Source organism: Mytilus californianus, unplaced genomic scaffold (assembly GCF_021869535.1).
Source record: "Mytilus californianus isolate M0D057914Y unplaced genomic scaffold, xbMytCali1.0.p SCAF_1, whole genome shotgun sequence".
NCBI classification, from domain to species: Eukaryota; Metazoa; Mollusca; class Bivalvia; order Mytilida; family Mytilidae; genus Mytilus; species Mytilus californianus.
The window spans coordinates 16570146-16585549 of NW_026262581.1; the positions used below are offsets into that span (position 1 = coordinate 16570146).

The following is a 15404-nucleotide window of genomic DNA, read 5'->3' on the forward strand; positions in this document are numbered from 1 at the left end:
TCAAGTAGTCACTGAACCATGAAAATGAGGTCAAGGACATTGGACATGTGACTGACGGAAACTTCGTAACATGAGGCATCCATATACAAAGTATGAAGCATCCAGACCTTCCACCTTCTAAAATATAAAGCTTTTAAGAAGTTAGCTAACGCCGCCGCCGCCGGATCACTATCCCTATGTCGAGCTTTCTGCGAAAAAAGTCGCAGGCTCGACAAAAATGCTTGTTTTTTGCCCCTTTTTTGGCCCCTAATTCCTAAAATTTGAGGCAATTACCCCCAAAATCAATCCCAGCATTCCCTGTGTGATATGGAACCTTGTGGTACAATTTCAGAGAGATCCATACACTTGAACACAAGTTATTGTCTGGAAACTAGAAAAATGTGTTTTTTGGCCCCTTATTCCTAAACATTTCTGGCAATTACCCCCAAACTCAATTCCAGCTTTCCCTTTGTGATATGGAACCTTGTAGTACAATTTCAGAAAGATCCATACATTTTCACACAAGTTATTGTCATGAAACTAGAAAAATGCTTGTTTTTTGCCCCTTTTTCCTAATATTTTGAGGCAATTACCCCCAAAATCAATCCCAGCATTCTCTTTGTGATATGGAACCTTGTGGTTCAATGTCAGAGAGATCCATACACTAACACACAAGTTATGTCTGGAAGTTACAAAAATGCTTATTTTTGGCCCCTAATTCCTTAACTGTTGGTACCATAACCCCCAAAATCGATCCCAACCTTCCTTTTGTGGTATTGAACCTTATGGTAAAATTTCATAGAGATCCATTCACTTAAACTAAAGTTAGAGTGCGAAAACCAATGTGTCTTCGGACGACGACGCCAACGTCATACCAATATACATTGCGGTCGTATAAAAATATATAAAATATCCCCCCCCCCCTTTTCCATTTTACACACCCCTAGATGTAGACTATTAAAGTATTATCAGTTTCACCCCCAGAAAGTATTCATTTTTAATGAAATAATCTTAGCAGTTAATCAAAATGATAATCTTAAATAACAAGAAATGTATCTGTTTCTTGTTAAAGGGGTTTTCCAAATTTTCCCGCCAAAAAAGCACATGGCTTTCAACAAATGTAAACAAAGCAGTCAATTTGTGATCATGGATTACAGCTTTAATTAATTTAATTTGGATATAGATATTCAATGAAAGGTACAGTCAAGCATTGTTTTTACTTTCTTCTGGATTAAAACTAGTTTAAAAGATCAATTTAAAAAAAATAATCCTTGATATATATATAAACAACAGACGATCTACGGATACATCAAACGCAAATTGTCATCTTTTAAGAAATATTGAAATTGAAATGCTGACTGACCGAATTTAATGAGAAAAATTATTACAATGGTCAATTATGAAGTTTAATTAACGGATTAATGACCCATCCGATGTCGATAAGCGGATTATCTGTAATCACAACTTATATTACACCTGCTGTAAATGTTAATTAGCTGAGGGTCATAAACTTGTCATAAATATGAAGACAGGTAGAATAAATGTATTTTCATCAAAATATTACGGCAATAAAGGCATGTACTTACGAAAAAGGGCAGGGCGTCTTAAAAAAGGGCACAGGGCGTCAGAAAAAGGGCACAGGGCGGTACTCGGGAAAGGGCGGGTGGACCGCCCTGTGAAAACGACCTAGCTGGAACACTGTATATAACAAATATCAAAATACAGAACACAATTATCAAGAACAAAAATTTTTATTTTATATAAAACATTTTTTTCAAGTAACTTTGACTAGTATGACAATTAAATGAAAATGATTGATAATTAGTGAAAATAAACATAACAATTACTTGAACAATAAAAGTACAATAAAATTAATCCAGTAGTCATTATAAAGCATGTGATTATATATCATGCATTTTTTCTAATAATTTCAGTACAAATTTGTCCACCCAGAACAAGAAGTTGGTATTAATTCATTCAAATTGTGTTATTTAAAATGGGCATTTAGTTCAGCTAATGTATAAGGATGTACAATTTACACTAAACTTTGACCTTTGAATTATTTAGAAATTAAAATCTGAAAGAAATTAGCTAGAAACCAAAAAAAAATATGGTTTATACAAAATTAACATACTGTTCTCTAAAATAACAGCCTGATATTTTTTAGAAAGTGATTATTAAATATTACCACTTTGTAAATTTAAATTTCTTCTAGCTTAATGTTTTATTTTTAATGAATTTTATTACAAATTCAAAACAAATTTAATGTATAAATACATTGATTAGAATATTTGCAATCCAAAACTCAAAACAATGTTCTGTGCAAAATATGTATTGAATATTGAAGTATACTGTGTCTATAATTCAATTTAAAATAATTTGCAGCACCAATATGCTTGAAAATCAATTAATCATTAATGAATATGTTGTCTGAACATTTTCATCTGAAACATATCTCGGCTCTTTTAAAGGAACTTTATCAAAATTAACAATCAGAAGTGAAAGTATTCATAAGTCTTGTAGAAAAATACCAAAAAAAGAAAAACTTACATATTGTCTAAAACAAAGAAATCATGAACTTTACAAAAACACTCAATTACCATTTAAGATAATGAAACAGTAAATGGGCTATATCACAGATTTTTGTAAAGTTTTGCATACAACTTTACAATGAACTTGAAATGAAAATAGAAACAAGAACGCATTTAAACGTTATTGAATGGAAATCCTTAAAATAGGCAAACATTGTATAAATTGTATGTGAAATCTATTATAAACTTACTCAAAATTGTATTTGAACACTCTTTCTCAACACCCAATCCATAGATGTTGTTGCCTAATAAACTTCGGTTTCACTGATGGAAAATAGTCATAGGGTCGACAACTTCATTTAGGGTATAAATCAGTTGGAGTGGAGTTCTTAATGAAAAATTACAGCAAAACATCAAACTAAGCACTATGCTGTTGCACAGTAAAGCCAATAAAACATCGTTTGTCACCACCAACAGTATAAGTGAATGGTTCATACACTGATAATGAGGTAGGTGACCCTATGATTATTTTATATCAATCAAACAGAAATTTATGTAGTTACAAGAAATCAATGTTTAGGAAAATCTTTGGATTGGTTTTGAAGATCTGATTAAGTATGACAATCTTAAGAATGTTTTTCAGCAATTTTACATGCATTCTATTTAAGAATATCTATTTTAAAAGAAATCATTTAATTCTTATTCAGAACATAAAAGAGATAAATGCATTATTTTTTTTATTTCTAGCTCAAATTTAAAAGTGTGCAAAATCTCTTGAAATCTTGTGATATGGCTCATTTACTGTAACTTGACCTTAAATTGGTCATACTATATATCCACTAGAACTGATGGCTGATTTTTAATCATGATCAACAATAGAATTACAGTAGTTCTCTTCTTAAAAAGCATACTGTATCTACAATAATTTTTCTAAAGGACTCATAATTTTTATCCCAAAAAGTTCAGACTTAATGCAAAGCAATACAGTATCTTGCAGAATGCTAACATAAGTAGCACTATCATTTGGACAACAATACACTTACTAATCTTTCCCTACAACATTAAATGTCATCTTTCACAACCATATAGTTTCTGATGATTTGATAATATGGAAGTTTCTATAATCTGTGAGACACCTTCAAATGTAATTGCTTTTACAAAATCTTTCCATCAACCTGACCTTCAGTCCAAATTTAATCTCATATTTTTTTCTATAAAGACATGACAGAAACCTACATCAAAATAACTAACAAGTTTCAGAATTTTCCAGTTCATCCACTTCATCTGGTATTGGACTGATGTTTCCTCCTGTCTTCTCTTCTGCTTCCTCCACCAACCCCTCCGGAGTCTGGTAACTCTCAGATAAGTCTGCATCAGACTCTGGTAATCTTGGCATTTCTGACAAGGGAGGCAACTGTAAAATACAATTGGCCAACATTTCAGCATTGTTCACATATATTCCATCAGAAGCACTATTATTCTGATTTGAATCGAAATCCATTGGATTAAATTGGGAAACTTCTGGGAAAGAATCCTCTCCTGCTGGCACACTGCTCATCGTTACTGTGCCATGAGCTGGTGGAAAAGATTCTTCACTGAATGTCTCCTGGTTAGGCTGAACATCCTCACAAGGAGGTAAAGCATTGACATTAAAGTTCTCTATAACACTACATATAGAAGTGGATGTTGAAAACGTATCATCAGTACTGAAATATATAAAAACAAGATGAGTTTTATAATTATAAAATCCTTTAAAAAAAACATTTTTAATAACAGCATATTTTTACTGCCACATACTAAACATTCTGAACAATAAAATACTGATAAGCAACAATACTGAATAACTTTAATACTCACTTACCATTGGTTTGAATTGGACCTTTAACTTCTGTTAAATTTTGGACTTAAAATTGCAACTGATGTTGTAGGAATTTCAAAAGTAGGGAATAGATTTCTTTGTTCATCAAACTAGCTTATAATCATTCGAAGCTGAGTTTTCAGTGCAGCTATATTTATTTATTTTGTTTTCATTTATTTGTATACAAACTATTTCTGTTTGGAATTTGTAGATATTTCAACATATCAGTGGCCAGTGCAGATGTCAAATTTGACAGACTTTTTCTTTCTTGTTTAATAAATATCATCTAATTAAAGAACCTTAGTGAGCACGCTCACATACCCCACGTCCCCACATTTTCATTGGAGAAATAAAATATGTGTAAGCAAAAAAAATTGTATAAGAAAAAAATTGAATCATAATTTCCTGTCAATATGCACATCTACATAGTATGTCCTTATTATCGACAAAGTTTCATGAAATTATGTTGTGTGGTTTCAGAGGAGTTGCGATGACAAACTGTTGCAGAAGTACATAAGTTCAAAGGGGCGTTACTCCTAGAAAAAAAATTGAATCATAATTTTCTGTCGATATGAACATCTACATAGTATGTCCTTATTATCTAAAAAGGTTTCATGAAATTCTGTTGTGTGGTATCAGAGGAGTTGCGATGACAAACTGTTGCAGTAGTACATTGAAGCAAATAAGTTCAAAGGGGCGTAACTCCTAGAAAAAAAATTGAACCGTAATTTCCTGTCGATATGCACATCTACATAGTATGTCCTTATTATCTAAAAAGGTTTCATGAAATTCTGTTGTGTGGTATCAGAGGTGTTGCGATGACAGACTGTTGCAGTAGTACATTGAAGCAAATAAGTTCAAAGGGGCGTAACTCCTAGAAAAAAAATTGAACCGTAATTTCCTGTCGATATGCACATCTACATAGTATGTCCTTATTATCTAAAAAGGTTTCATGAAATTCTGTTGTGTGGTATCAGAGGTGTTGCGATGACAGACTGTTGCAGTAGTACATTGAAGCAAATAAGTTCAAAGGGGCGTAACTCCTAGAAAAAAAATTGAATCACAATTTCCTGACGATATGCACAACTAGATAGCATGTCCTTATTATCTAAAAAGGTTTCGTGAAATTCTGTTGTGTGGTTTGAGAGGAGTTGCGATGACAAGAAACAGGACTGACGGACTGACAGACTGACGGACGGACAGACGGACGGACGGGTCAAAAACATTATACCCTCCACAACTCGTTGCGTGGGGTATAATAAAGTTAGCTGCACAACTGGTGGCTAATCCCATATTATTATACTTCATGTCAAAATGCCCGATTTTGATTGGTTAATACGAGGGAGACAATTTATACAAAATACTCTATTACCCTTCACGGAGACACTTGCTCAAGTGTGCGCTTTAATAAATACGGATGATTGTTATGTACAAGACGACATAGTTTATTACTTTGAATTTGAAATTTAATCGACAGTAATAACAGAACATTCAGTATAATAAATTAAATAACACATATCTGTCAGAGAGGGTGATAGAGCAGATTGTTACCCCTCGAAAAGACATTGTCAACCTTGGCTTCGCCTCAGCTGACAATGTTTTCTCGGGGTAACAATCTGCTCTATCACCCTCTCAGCTATGTGTTGTTTATATTATGATATGGTATTTTTGTTTTATGTACTAGCCGAGGTGTTGTGGTTTAATGATTTAATACTTAATGTTTTGTTGTGGAAAGGATGAATTATAAATAACAGAAATGCCCACTAAATCATTTTTATCGTACTGGAAGCATTAATTCTCCTATGGTAGAGTATTAAGGAATTCAATCTGTAAAATCTAGTGAAAAATTATGTAAATTGGCAGGTGATTCCTGATGGCATTAATTATGGTGTATTATAACTGGCAGTGTATGTGTCCATAGGATATTTTGCCCTATTTGCACTATCATATTTTGCCCTATTTGCACTATCATATTTTTATATTCAGTGAACATCTGGGTCTAATTTGGTTTTTTCTGTTTAAAGTTTACTTTAAAATAAACTAAAGTACACTAAGTTTCAAGTTTTTGTAACCACATCTTCATGGTAAACTACATCAAACTAAAACTTTAACCTGATAAGGAACATATAAACAGACCAGAAAACTTAATACCATAGCTTCTCTAGTAGGTAGGGCATAAATTATTATTTCAATGGAAATCAAATTTCAGCCTGATACGTTTAAGATTATTAATTTCAGCAATTAATTTGTTCCTTGCAAAATTATTAATTGCTCTTTTGCAAACCGTACTTTCTATGAATTTTGTCTAAATAATTTTTTTTAATTTTTGTTGTGGTTGTTTTTGATATTTCAGGTGTTGTTTAAGTTAGTCCATTTCTATAGAATCAGACAAATTCTGCTATAATTCTTATTGGTATGGTTAAAATGTTGTAACGCTGTTATATATTTGCATTATTTATTGAGAATAAATTTAATGTCTGAAGAAATTGATCCATAATAAACCATGACCAATGATTAGAAATATTTATACCAGCAGGTCTCTTAAGTGCTGCAAATTTTGTAATAATCAGAACAATAACAGCCTGTGAAATAAAAACAGAAGCCAAACAGATTCCTTGACAGTTCAGCATTAATGTACCTTGTATCAGACTTATTTGAAGCTGGAATGGCCATCTTAGCTTTGATGTATTCACAGTCCAGCATTTGGTTAGCTCTGTATCTTGAATCAGGATTACACAATAGATTATACAACAAGGAAGATATCTGGGGATCCTAAAAAGTAAACAATCCTTATATAATGTTAACACAAGAAAAACTATAAATTTGATAGAAATAATTTTGGATCAATCAAGTTTGCATTGAGGCTTTTTGCTTCACTCAAACACTGATAATGCTAAAGCAATAGATAATTCAACTAGAGGTACTGTTCGCAAAGGTCACAAAATGATACCCTCAACCCTTGTATTCATCTTTATATACAAAGTAATAACCTTGACTTAGCAGACAGACATTCCTTTGAGGCAAGTTCTGGGTCGGACATGACATCCCATATTTGAATATGGGTATTCAAAGTTGAACTTGCTATCATTCTAACCTTATTTATCATACACCCACCCTCTGGTGGTTGGCAACAATAATAACAATTATCATTTTAATAATCAAGGCATTTAAAAGTTCTGAGTTTGACATGACTTGCACAGACAGACAAGTTATCCCCTCTGCTCTGGTGCCAATTTTTATTGAGAAAAAATTGTTAATGTATGCTTATTTGATTTCATGATTTTACAAATTCAATACATCATAATGAACTCACTGCTAAATTTTGTTAAGTTCTGAGTAGATAAGTTTTTCTACATATTTCAATAGTTGACTTAGTCCACTAAAATGCATTAATGTTCTATTTGTAAACTGATTAAACATTTCCATGAATACAAAATCCCAATCATTTGAATGTTTATCTGTAAATAAATACAAACCATTTGTAGATCATTCAGTCTGGGGTATCCATCTGCCTTAAATGGAATATTGATTGATGGGAAATAAAGCTGAAATAAAGCAATTTCTAAAATATTATCAATATATATGAATTACTATAGAAATCTTTTTTATTTAACATATTTATGTATCTAATATTTGGTACAAACTTTTTTGTGTAAGAATTAACAGGTAAAAAGGTGAAAGTTCAAACACAAAATGTACCACTACAATTTACATAAAAAAAATAAATGGAGAATGTGTCTATGGGCCACAGATGCCCCCACTTGTAAATATGCACGAGTCAACTTCCACATACAGATGCAGGATTCACATATTTAAGACCGTTTTGTGATTGTAAGCATTGTGTATAAGTTAGATAAACATTTGATTGAGGCAAACTAAAGTTAGAGGAAGGAAACGACAGATTTAGCAACTTTTCCATTTATAAAGGGGCATAACTCATGAACGGTAAAAGTGACGCCACCAAATTTCGAACTTGATCTGTGTTTTGTAGTAATAAGCACTGTGTATAAGTTTTATAACATTTGGTTGAGGCAAACTAAAGTTAAATAACAGAAACTAATTTTTGGGATGGATGGGACGGACAGACAAGGGTAACACTTACGCTATTAGCTATTAAGCTATTAAGCTTTTAAGTAATTAGTTTAAGCCGCCACGACAGGAACACTAATCTTAAGTCTCGCTTTCTGTTTACATGGTAAACTCATACCAAGAACATTGGAAAATAATGTCAAGTTAGACATACCCATAATATAACTAATCCTAGACAATACATGTCAGTTGATTTGGTTCCTGCACTCCTTCCACAAGCAACTTCAGGACATCTAAAACACAGACCATTTTCTGCTAAAAAGGCTTTCTTTAACCTGTCCTCCTGAAGATATAAAAAAAGATTATATTAACAATGTAAAACCATTTAAAAACAAACAAAAATCTAGAAAGTTTCACAGAATTATGTTATGGGGTTCAGGAGCAGTTGCAGAGACTTATGAACGAACAGACAGACAGATGGACTCACCATAACTATATGCTATCCACTTTAGAAAGCAGGGGTATAATAATAAAAGAACAGAGTTCCAAAGTCCACTGTGTTGCACATATTTTATATTTCAAAGGGGCATAACTCTTTTAAAAAAAGTTGATCGTCCACCATTATCGAACTTGTCAGAAATATTGCTGATATTAACCTATAGTATAATTTTTGTAAAAATCTGGCAAGAATTGTACCCGCGAGAGCGCTAATGAGGCCATTTTCCACAAATTTAATATTTCCAAGGGGAATAACTCTTTAAAAAAAAAGTTGATCGTCCACCATTATCAAACTTGTCCGAGATATTGCTGATTTTAACCTATAGTATAAGTTTTATAAAAATCTGGCAAGGATTGTATCTGTGAGAGCGCTAACGAGGCCATTTTCCACAAATTTAATATTTCCAAGGGGCATAACTCTTTAAAAAAAAAAGTTGATCGTCCACCATTATCGAAATTGTACAAGATATTGCTGATTTTAACCTATAGTATAAGTTTAATAAAAATTCGTATGGGTTCCGCGGAACACAGTGTCTCGCCTACTTTTGCTGTTAATCGCAGGCTCAACAAAAATGAGGAAAAAAATTAATAAAAATTCGTAATTTTTAAAAACTTAAAGTGCAGACTGTATGTAATGTTAACTGGAAGAAAAACTAAGTCCATTTACAAGTAAAATACGGAAAAAATGGAATTTATTTTTTACTTTTTTACAAAATTTACTTCTGGATACTATCTTTTGATCATAAACAAGGTTCTTTCCAAGTTTGGTAGAAATCCAGGATAGTTTAAGAAAGTTATTAAAATTTCAAAAACTTTAACCACAGAGTGAATGTAATGTTTCATGGCAGAAAAACTAAGTCCATTTATAAGTAAAATACAGAAAAAATGGAATTTTTTTTTTACAAAATTTACTTCTGGATACTATCTTTTGATCATAAACAAGCTTCTTTCCAAGTTTGGTAGAAATCCAGGATAGTTTAAGAAAGTTATTAAAATTTCAAAAACTTTAACCACTGAGTGAATGTAATGTTTCTTGGCAGAAAAACTAAGTCCATTTATAAGTAAAATACGGAAAAAATGGAATTTTTTTTTTTACAAAATTTACTTTTGAATATTATCTTATGATCATAAACAAGCTTCTGTCCAAGTTTGGTAGAAATCCAGGATAGTTTAAGAAAGTTATTAAAATTTCAAAAACTTTAACCACAGAGTGAATGTTATGTTTCTTGGCAGAAAAACTAAGTCCATTTATAAGTAAAATACGGAAAAATTGGAATTTTTTTTTTACAAAATTTACTTTTGAATATTATCTCATGATTATAAACAAGCTTCTGTCCAAGTTTGGTAGAAATCCAGGATAGTTTAAGAAAGTTATTAAAATTTCAAAAACTTTAGAGTGAATATTTGTGGACGCCGCCGACGACGACGACGCCGACGGAATGTAGGATCGCTATGTCTCGCTTTTTCGACAAAAGTCGAAGGCTCGACAAAAATCTGGCAAGAATTTTATCTGTGAAAGCGCTAACGAGACCATTTTCCATAAATTTAATATTTCCAAGGGGCATAACTCTTTTACAAAAAGTCGATCGGCCACCAGTATAGAACTTGTCTGAGATATTGCTGATATTAACCTATAGTATAAGTTTTATAAAAATCTGGCAAGAATTGTACCTGTGAGAGCGCTAACAAGACCGGACAGATGCCTGGTATTTCCATGTTCCCCGCAACGCGTTACGCAGGGGACAATAAATTTATTGATAAGTTTCTTATGCATTCTTCATTCTAAAAAAATTACACATTTCAGCCTGCTGCAATTTTTGCAATTATAAATACAAAGCAGAATTTTCTTAATTTACAGTACTACAAACATAAATATACAATCATGTCTGATAATTGGAACAGACAAAATACGAACTCAAACTGTTCTACTTACCAAAGATTTTGAGAAATCTGGACATAATAAAACAATATCACCATCAGATGTATAACCAATATTACTAGGATTTATTTCACCATGGATTATGTGTCCTTCATGCAGACACTGGATGGATTTCCCAAGGTTTTCTATGATCTTCTGTCGTAACTGTTAAATAAAAACAGCTTTCATTATCTATGTAAATGAATATTTTGTCAATGTACAATGCATCTTAAATATTCATCAAATGTGGATTTTTTCATCAGTAGTTATTTAGGTTTATGAATAGTTATTCAGAGATACAAGAACTTGAATTTGAACAAGGTGAACCAACACCTGAAGTGGTAATCGTGCAGTTGGGTAATAGTGGGTGGATACCGAAAGGTATTCACAGTTGTCTTTCACTAGATAAGTAAAATAAAACGATAATAAAGACAACAACACCCATCAATTACCGCATGGTAAGAGTTTTATCTGGTCGACATGTTTCGCGAACAAGCGTGGCGTCTTCAGGACAATATTACATATGAAATCAAACAGTGAAGTACAAATTTGTGTTTCCCTGTTTGATTTCATATGTTGCATGCAGTAATTGATGGATGTTGTTGTCTTTATTATCGTTTTAGAGATACAAGAAGTAAAATTGTGTCAGAAATTTTTTGAATCATTATTGTTTAGTTTAGTATTGGTTATAAATTACAATTGTCAAGTTTCAACTAAAATTACATGATTTAAAAAGCTGAGTTTCAATCAGGTCAACAATTTAAAGGAGTTTACAATACCATTTAACATAAAAATGTAGATCTCATTTGACTTTTAAAATTAAATTTGTAATTATTTTCAACAAAACAAACCTGTATGTCTAGTTGAGCTTTGACTATTTCTTGTAGACACATAACCTCTTGGTGTTCTACCTGTACATAGCCTAATCTCTCATTCTGTAAAAATAAAATCATTTTATTAATTTTAAATTCTTTCCACAAAAGTGTAATACTGTAACAAGAAATCAAATCTCTTAAACTAATTTGTTCTCTTTGCTTTTTTTTTTTTTACAAAATCAAGGGCAAACCACTCAAACTGTGACCTTCTGTAAAGAAAAAGTTTGAAAAGCAATAGATGCGAAAACGCATTGTACATACTGCATACTTGTATGAATTTTGATACCTAATTTCAGGGTACTCGTTCCGGAGAAAAATGTAGCACAAATTTCATACATGGTCATTATGTTTAAATTATATAGGCATTTGGTAAACAGGAAGTTGATGAGGGATGAATGTGAAAACACATTACCAGGAATAGCATATTTACATGAAGCCAGATAACAAATTTCTGGAAGCTTTAGTTTGTTGTCCACAAGAAAAATGTGACGTAAATTTTATGCAAGGTCATTATGTGTAAGAATATAAATGTATTGAGTAAACAGGAAGTTCAAGAGCGATGGTTTGCATATGCTTTACACAGTTTAGAATGCTCACATGAAGCTTGATTCAAAATCTCAGAAAGTCATGATTTGTAGTTCTGGAGAAAAATGTAACGAAATTTCAATTAAAATGTTGACACCTGAGCTCTTGATAAACACTATTCAAAATATATGTAGCTTGACAAAGAATATACTCTGTACTTGTGGTATCTGAGGACAATTACATGTTAGGTATAAATATATGTACCTTGACAAAGAATATACACTGTACTTGTGGTAGCTGAGGACAATTACATGTACATGTTAGGCATAAATATATGTACCTTGACAAAGAATATACACTGTACTTGTGGTAGCTGAGGACAATAACATGTTAGGTATAAATATATGTACCTTGACAAAGAATATACACTGTACTTGTGGTAGCTGAGGACAATTACATGTTAGGTATAAATATACATGTATGTACCTTGACAAAGAATATACACTGTACTTGTGGTAGCTGAGGACAATTACATGTTAGGTATAAATATATGTACCTTGACAAAGAATATACACTGTACTTGTGGTAGCTGAGGACAATTACATGTTAGGTATAAATATACATGTATGTACCTTGACGAAGAATATACACTGTACTTGTGGTAGCTGAGGACAATTACATGTTAGGTATAAATATATGTACCTTGACAAAGAATATACACTGTACTTGTGGTAGCTGAGGACAATTACATGTTAGGTATAAATATATGTACCTTGACAAAGAATATACACTGTACTTGTGGTAGCTGAGGACAATAACATGTTAGGTATAAATATATGTACCTTGACAAAGAATATACACTGTACTTGTGGTAGCTGAGGACAATTACATGTTAGTTATAAATATATGTACCTTGACAAAGAATATACACTGTACTTGTGGTAGCTGGGGACAGTTACATGTTACTTCCTTATATCGACTGACATTCTTTATAAATAATTCCTTGTCTAGATGATCTGCATCACCAACCATGTACTCCTGTAAAGTATAATAAATGTTAAGTACTGTATAGTCCTACCACAACATGTTGACACAGAAATGGTGAACAAATGTGTATCCAATGCAATTGTTGACAAAGTATTGTCCTGAACACTGTAATGTGTTTGCCAGGGTTATGTGCTGGGCTCAGTATTTCTCCTTACCATTTAAAAGTGCAATTTCCAGTACCCACTTATAAACTGAAAAACACCTATTACTTAATAACCTAACAAAGATATTTCAAAATTTTCCACAATTGAAGAAATAAATGTTGAAAATAAGAGAACTCAATAAACATTAATATTTTTGTAATGAATATTTCCATTTCAATATTTATTCAGCCATGAAATGAGATAAAATTAAGTAGAATTGACCAATAATTGTAAACCAATTTATTTCCACGTAAAGCCTTTTTAAGACAACTTCACAGAAAGTTTGACATATTCGTGGCAACAAAAGACCAGTACAAATTAAGTAAATCAATCCCATAAATTAATTGGTTTACAATACATAAATTTTTGAAGGTTTGCCCCAAATTTGCTTGGAAATGATACTGAGCACAACACTGCCTAAAAGATGTTTACACAGAAAGTGTATTTTGTCATTATCTACTTGCCTAAAAAAAGGTAGCTTGTCCTTTATTAATTTAGCCATTTAAGGGCATTTGCCTATTGATAGCTAAAACCTGGCATACCACTCTAACTACATGTTTATCACAGTATGAAAATTGTCAGCAAGCCATAGCTAATGGTTTAATTTTCTGAAAAGCCTTTATTCAAATATTTATATGTATAACATCAAAACAGGTATCACAAATATTCTTCATCTTTAAATTTGCAGGTTCAAATAAGCCTAACATTATACCTTTATCTTTTTCATGTACATGCCTTTCAATCCTGAAAAATCTCAATCCAAACAAAATCTACTAGTATCTAAAGACTGTATAACACTGACATAAGCATGCTTTATCATTTCAGTTTGACATTAACAACATATCATCTTTAGATTGTAGTTTGTTTTCAAACTACTTTTTGTCATACCTGTAAATAGACTGGATTTCCTGCAAATTGTGAAGAATACATGCCCTCTTTCCACGTGTTTGACAATGTATAATATTCTAATTCTCTCCCAGCAGTTACTAAACCATCATAAACCTGAATCAAAAGAATGGTACAGAGTCATGGTCATTAAATTCAATTTTGAAGAGTCTTAATTGGAGCTCAGATATCTTAAATTTACATTTTGTTAAATTTTGTAACGATACATCTTCTACAATAAGCTGCATTATCAATTCATTTTTTTCATAGGGTTGTGAAAATTCCTGATAAAAGATTTTACCAAAATTATTGATCCCACTGATTTTTAGTTTGTTAGATGAACAATTGCAGTTTGTTTGACCAAATGTCTGGCCGACCTCTGATGAATTTCTGGATTAAAATAGGAAGATGAGCATCCCGTTCATTTAATATTCAATATATCACTTCATTAAATGAGAATCTTCACAATATTATACTATTTCTTCCATTATAAAATATATTTAACCATGAATGCATCTCTTCAAAGACCAGATGTCCTTGACACAAATGCTTCAGTCAGAAGCAAAATATAAGTAAACAAGGGACATAATTATATCAAAAAGACATAAAAACATACCAGTAATGACTTAATTCCTAAATCTTCAAACTGACTTATTAGTTCAGGAAAATGGTTTGTTGTAGCTTTAGCTAAATCAAGCTGAAAAATAATAGGAATTTAGTTTACATGTATAATTTATAGATGAAGGCTAGTTAATATGGTGTGGTTGTCATTTAATTCCAGAGAGAACACTGCGCCACTACATTATTTTCCTTTGTTATCCCAAACATTCTACTATGTAAGATGTTCTGATTTCTTTAAAATAGATTTTCTTCATAACATACTAACAAATTATTTTTTTTAGTACTTTGGTGTTATTCAAAAGGGTGTTTTGTTCATAACTCAACATTTTAATAAACTATAAAATACCAACCAAAAATTTCTCTTGAGAAAGCAATGCTTTGTGTAGATCAGATTTTAAAGACTGGATTTCTGATTTGACTTCTGTCAGTTCCTCTTCTCCAGAGTCACCTGCCTGTTAAGAAGTATACATTTTCATCAAATTATATTCACAGTTA

At 31.8% G+C, this 15404-nt stretch overlaps 1 protein-coding gene across 3 annotated transcripts in view; it reads right to left on the reverse strand.

Annotated features, from left to right (window-relative positions):
• Positions 1-1711: 1711 nt before the first annotated feature.
• Positions 1712-15404, reverse strand: part of LOC127700056 (serine/threonine-protein kinase 31-like) — a 72267-nt gene continuing 58574 nt past the window's right edge. For all 3 annotated transcript variants that reach the window (XM_052203531.1, XM_052203524.1, XM_052203514.1), the window contains 10 exons: positions 15260-15357; positions 14905-14985; positions 14292-14405; positions 13126-13251; positions 11665-11748; positions 10829-10978; positions 8612-8740; positions 7845-7913; positions 7007-7140; positions 1712-4216 (listed from right to left, as the gene is read on the reverse strand). In XM_052203531.1, coding sequence (XP_052059491.1) covers positions 3757-4216; positions 7007-7140; positions 7845-7913; positions 8612-8740; positions 10829-10978; positions 11665-11748; positions 13126-13251; positions 14292-14405; positions 14905-14985; positions 15260-15357 — 1445 coding nt within the window. In that variant the 3' untranslated portion in view covers positions 1712-3756. The remainder of the gene's footprint in view (positions 4217-7006; positions 7141-7844; positions 7914-8611; positions 8741-10828; positions 10979-11664; positions 11749-13125; positions 13252-14291; positions 14406-14904; positions 14986-15259; positions 15358-15404) is intronic.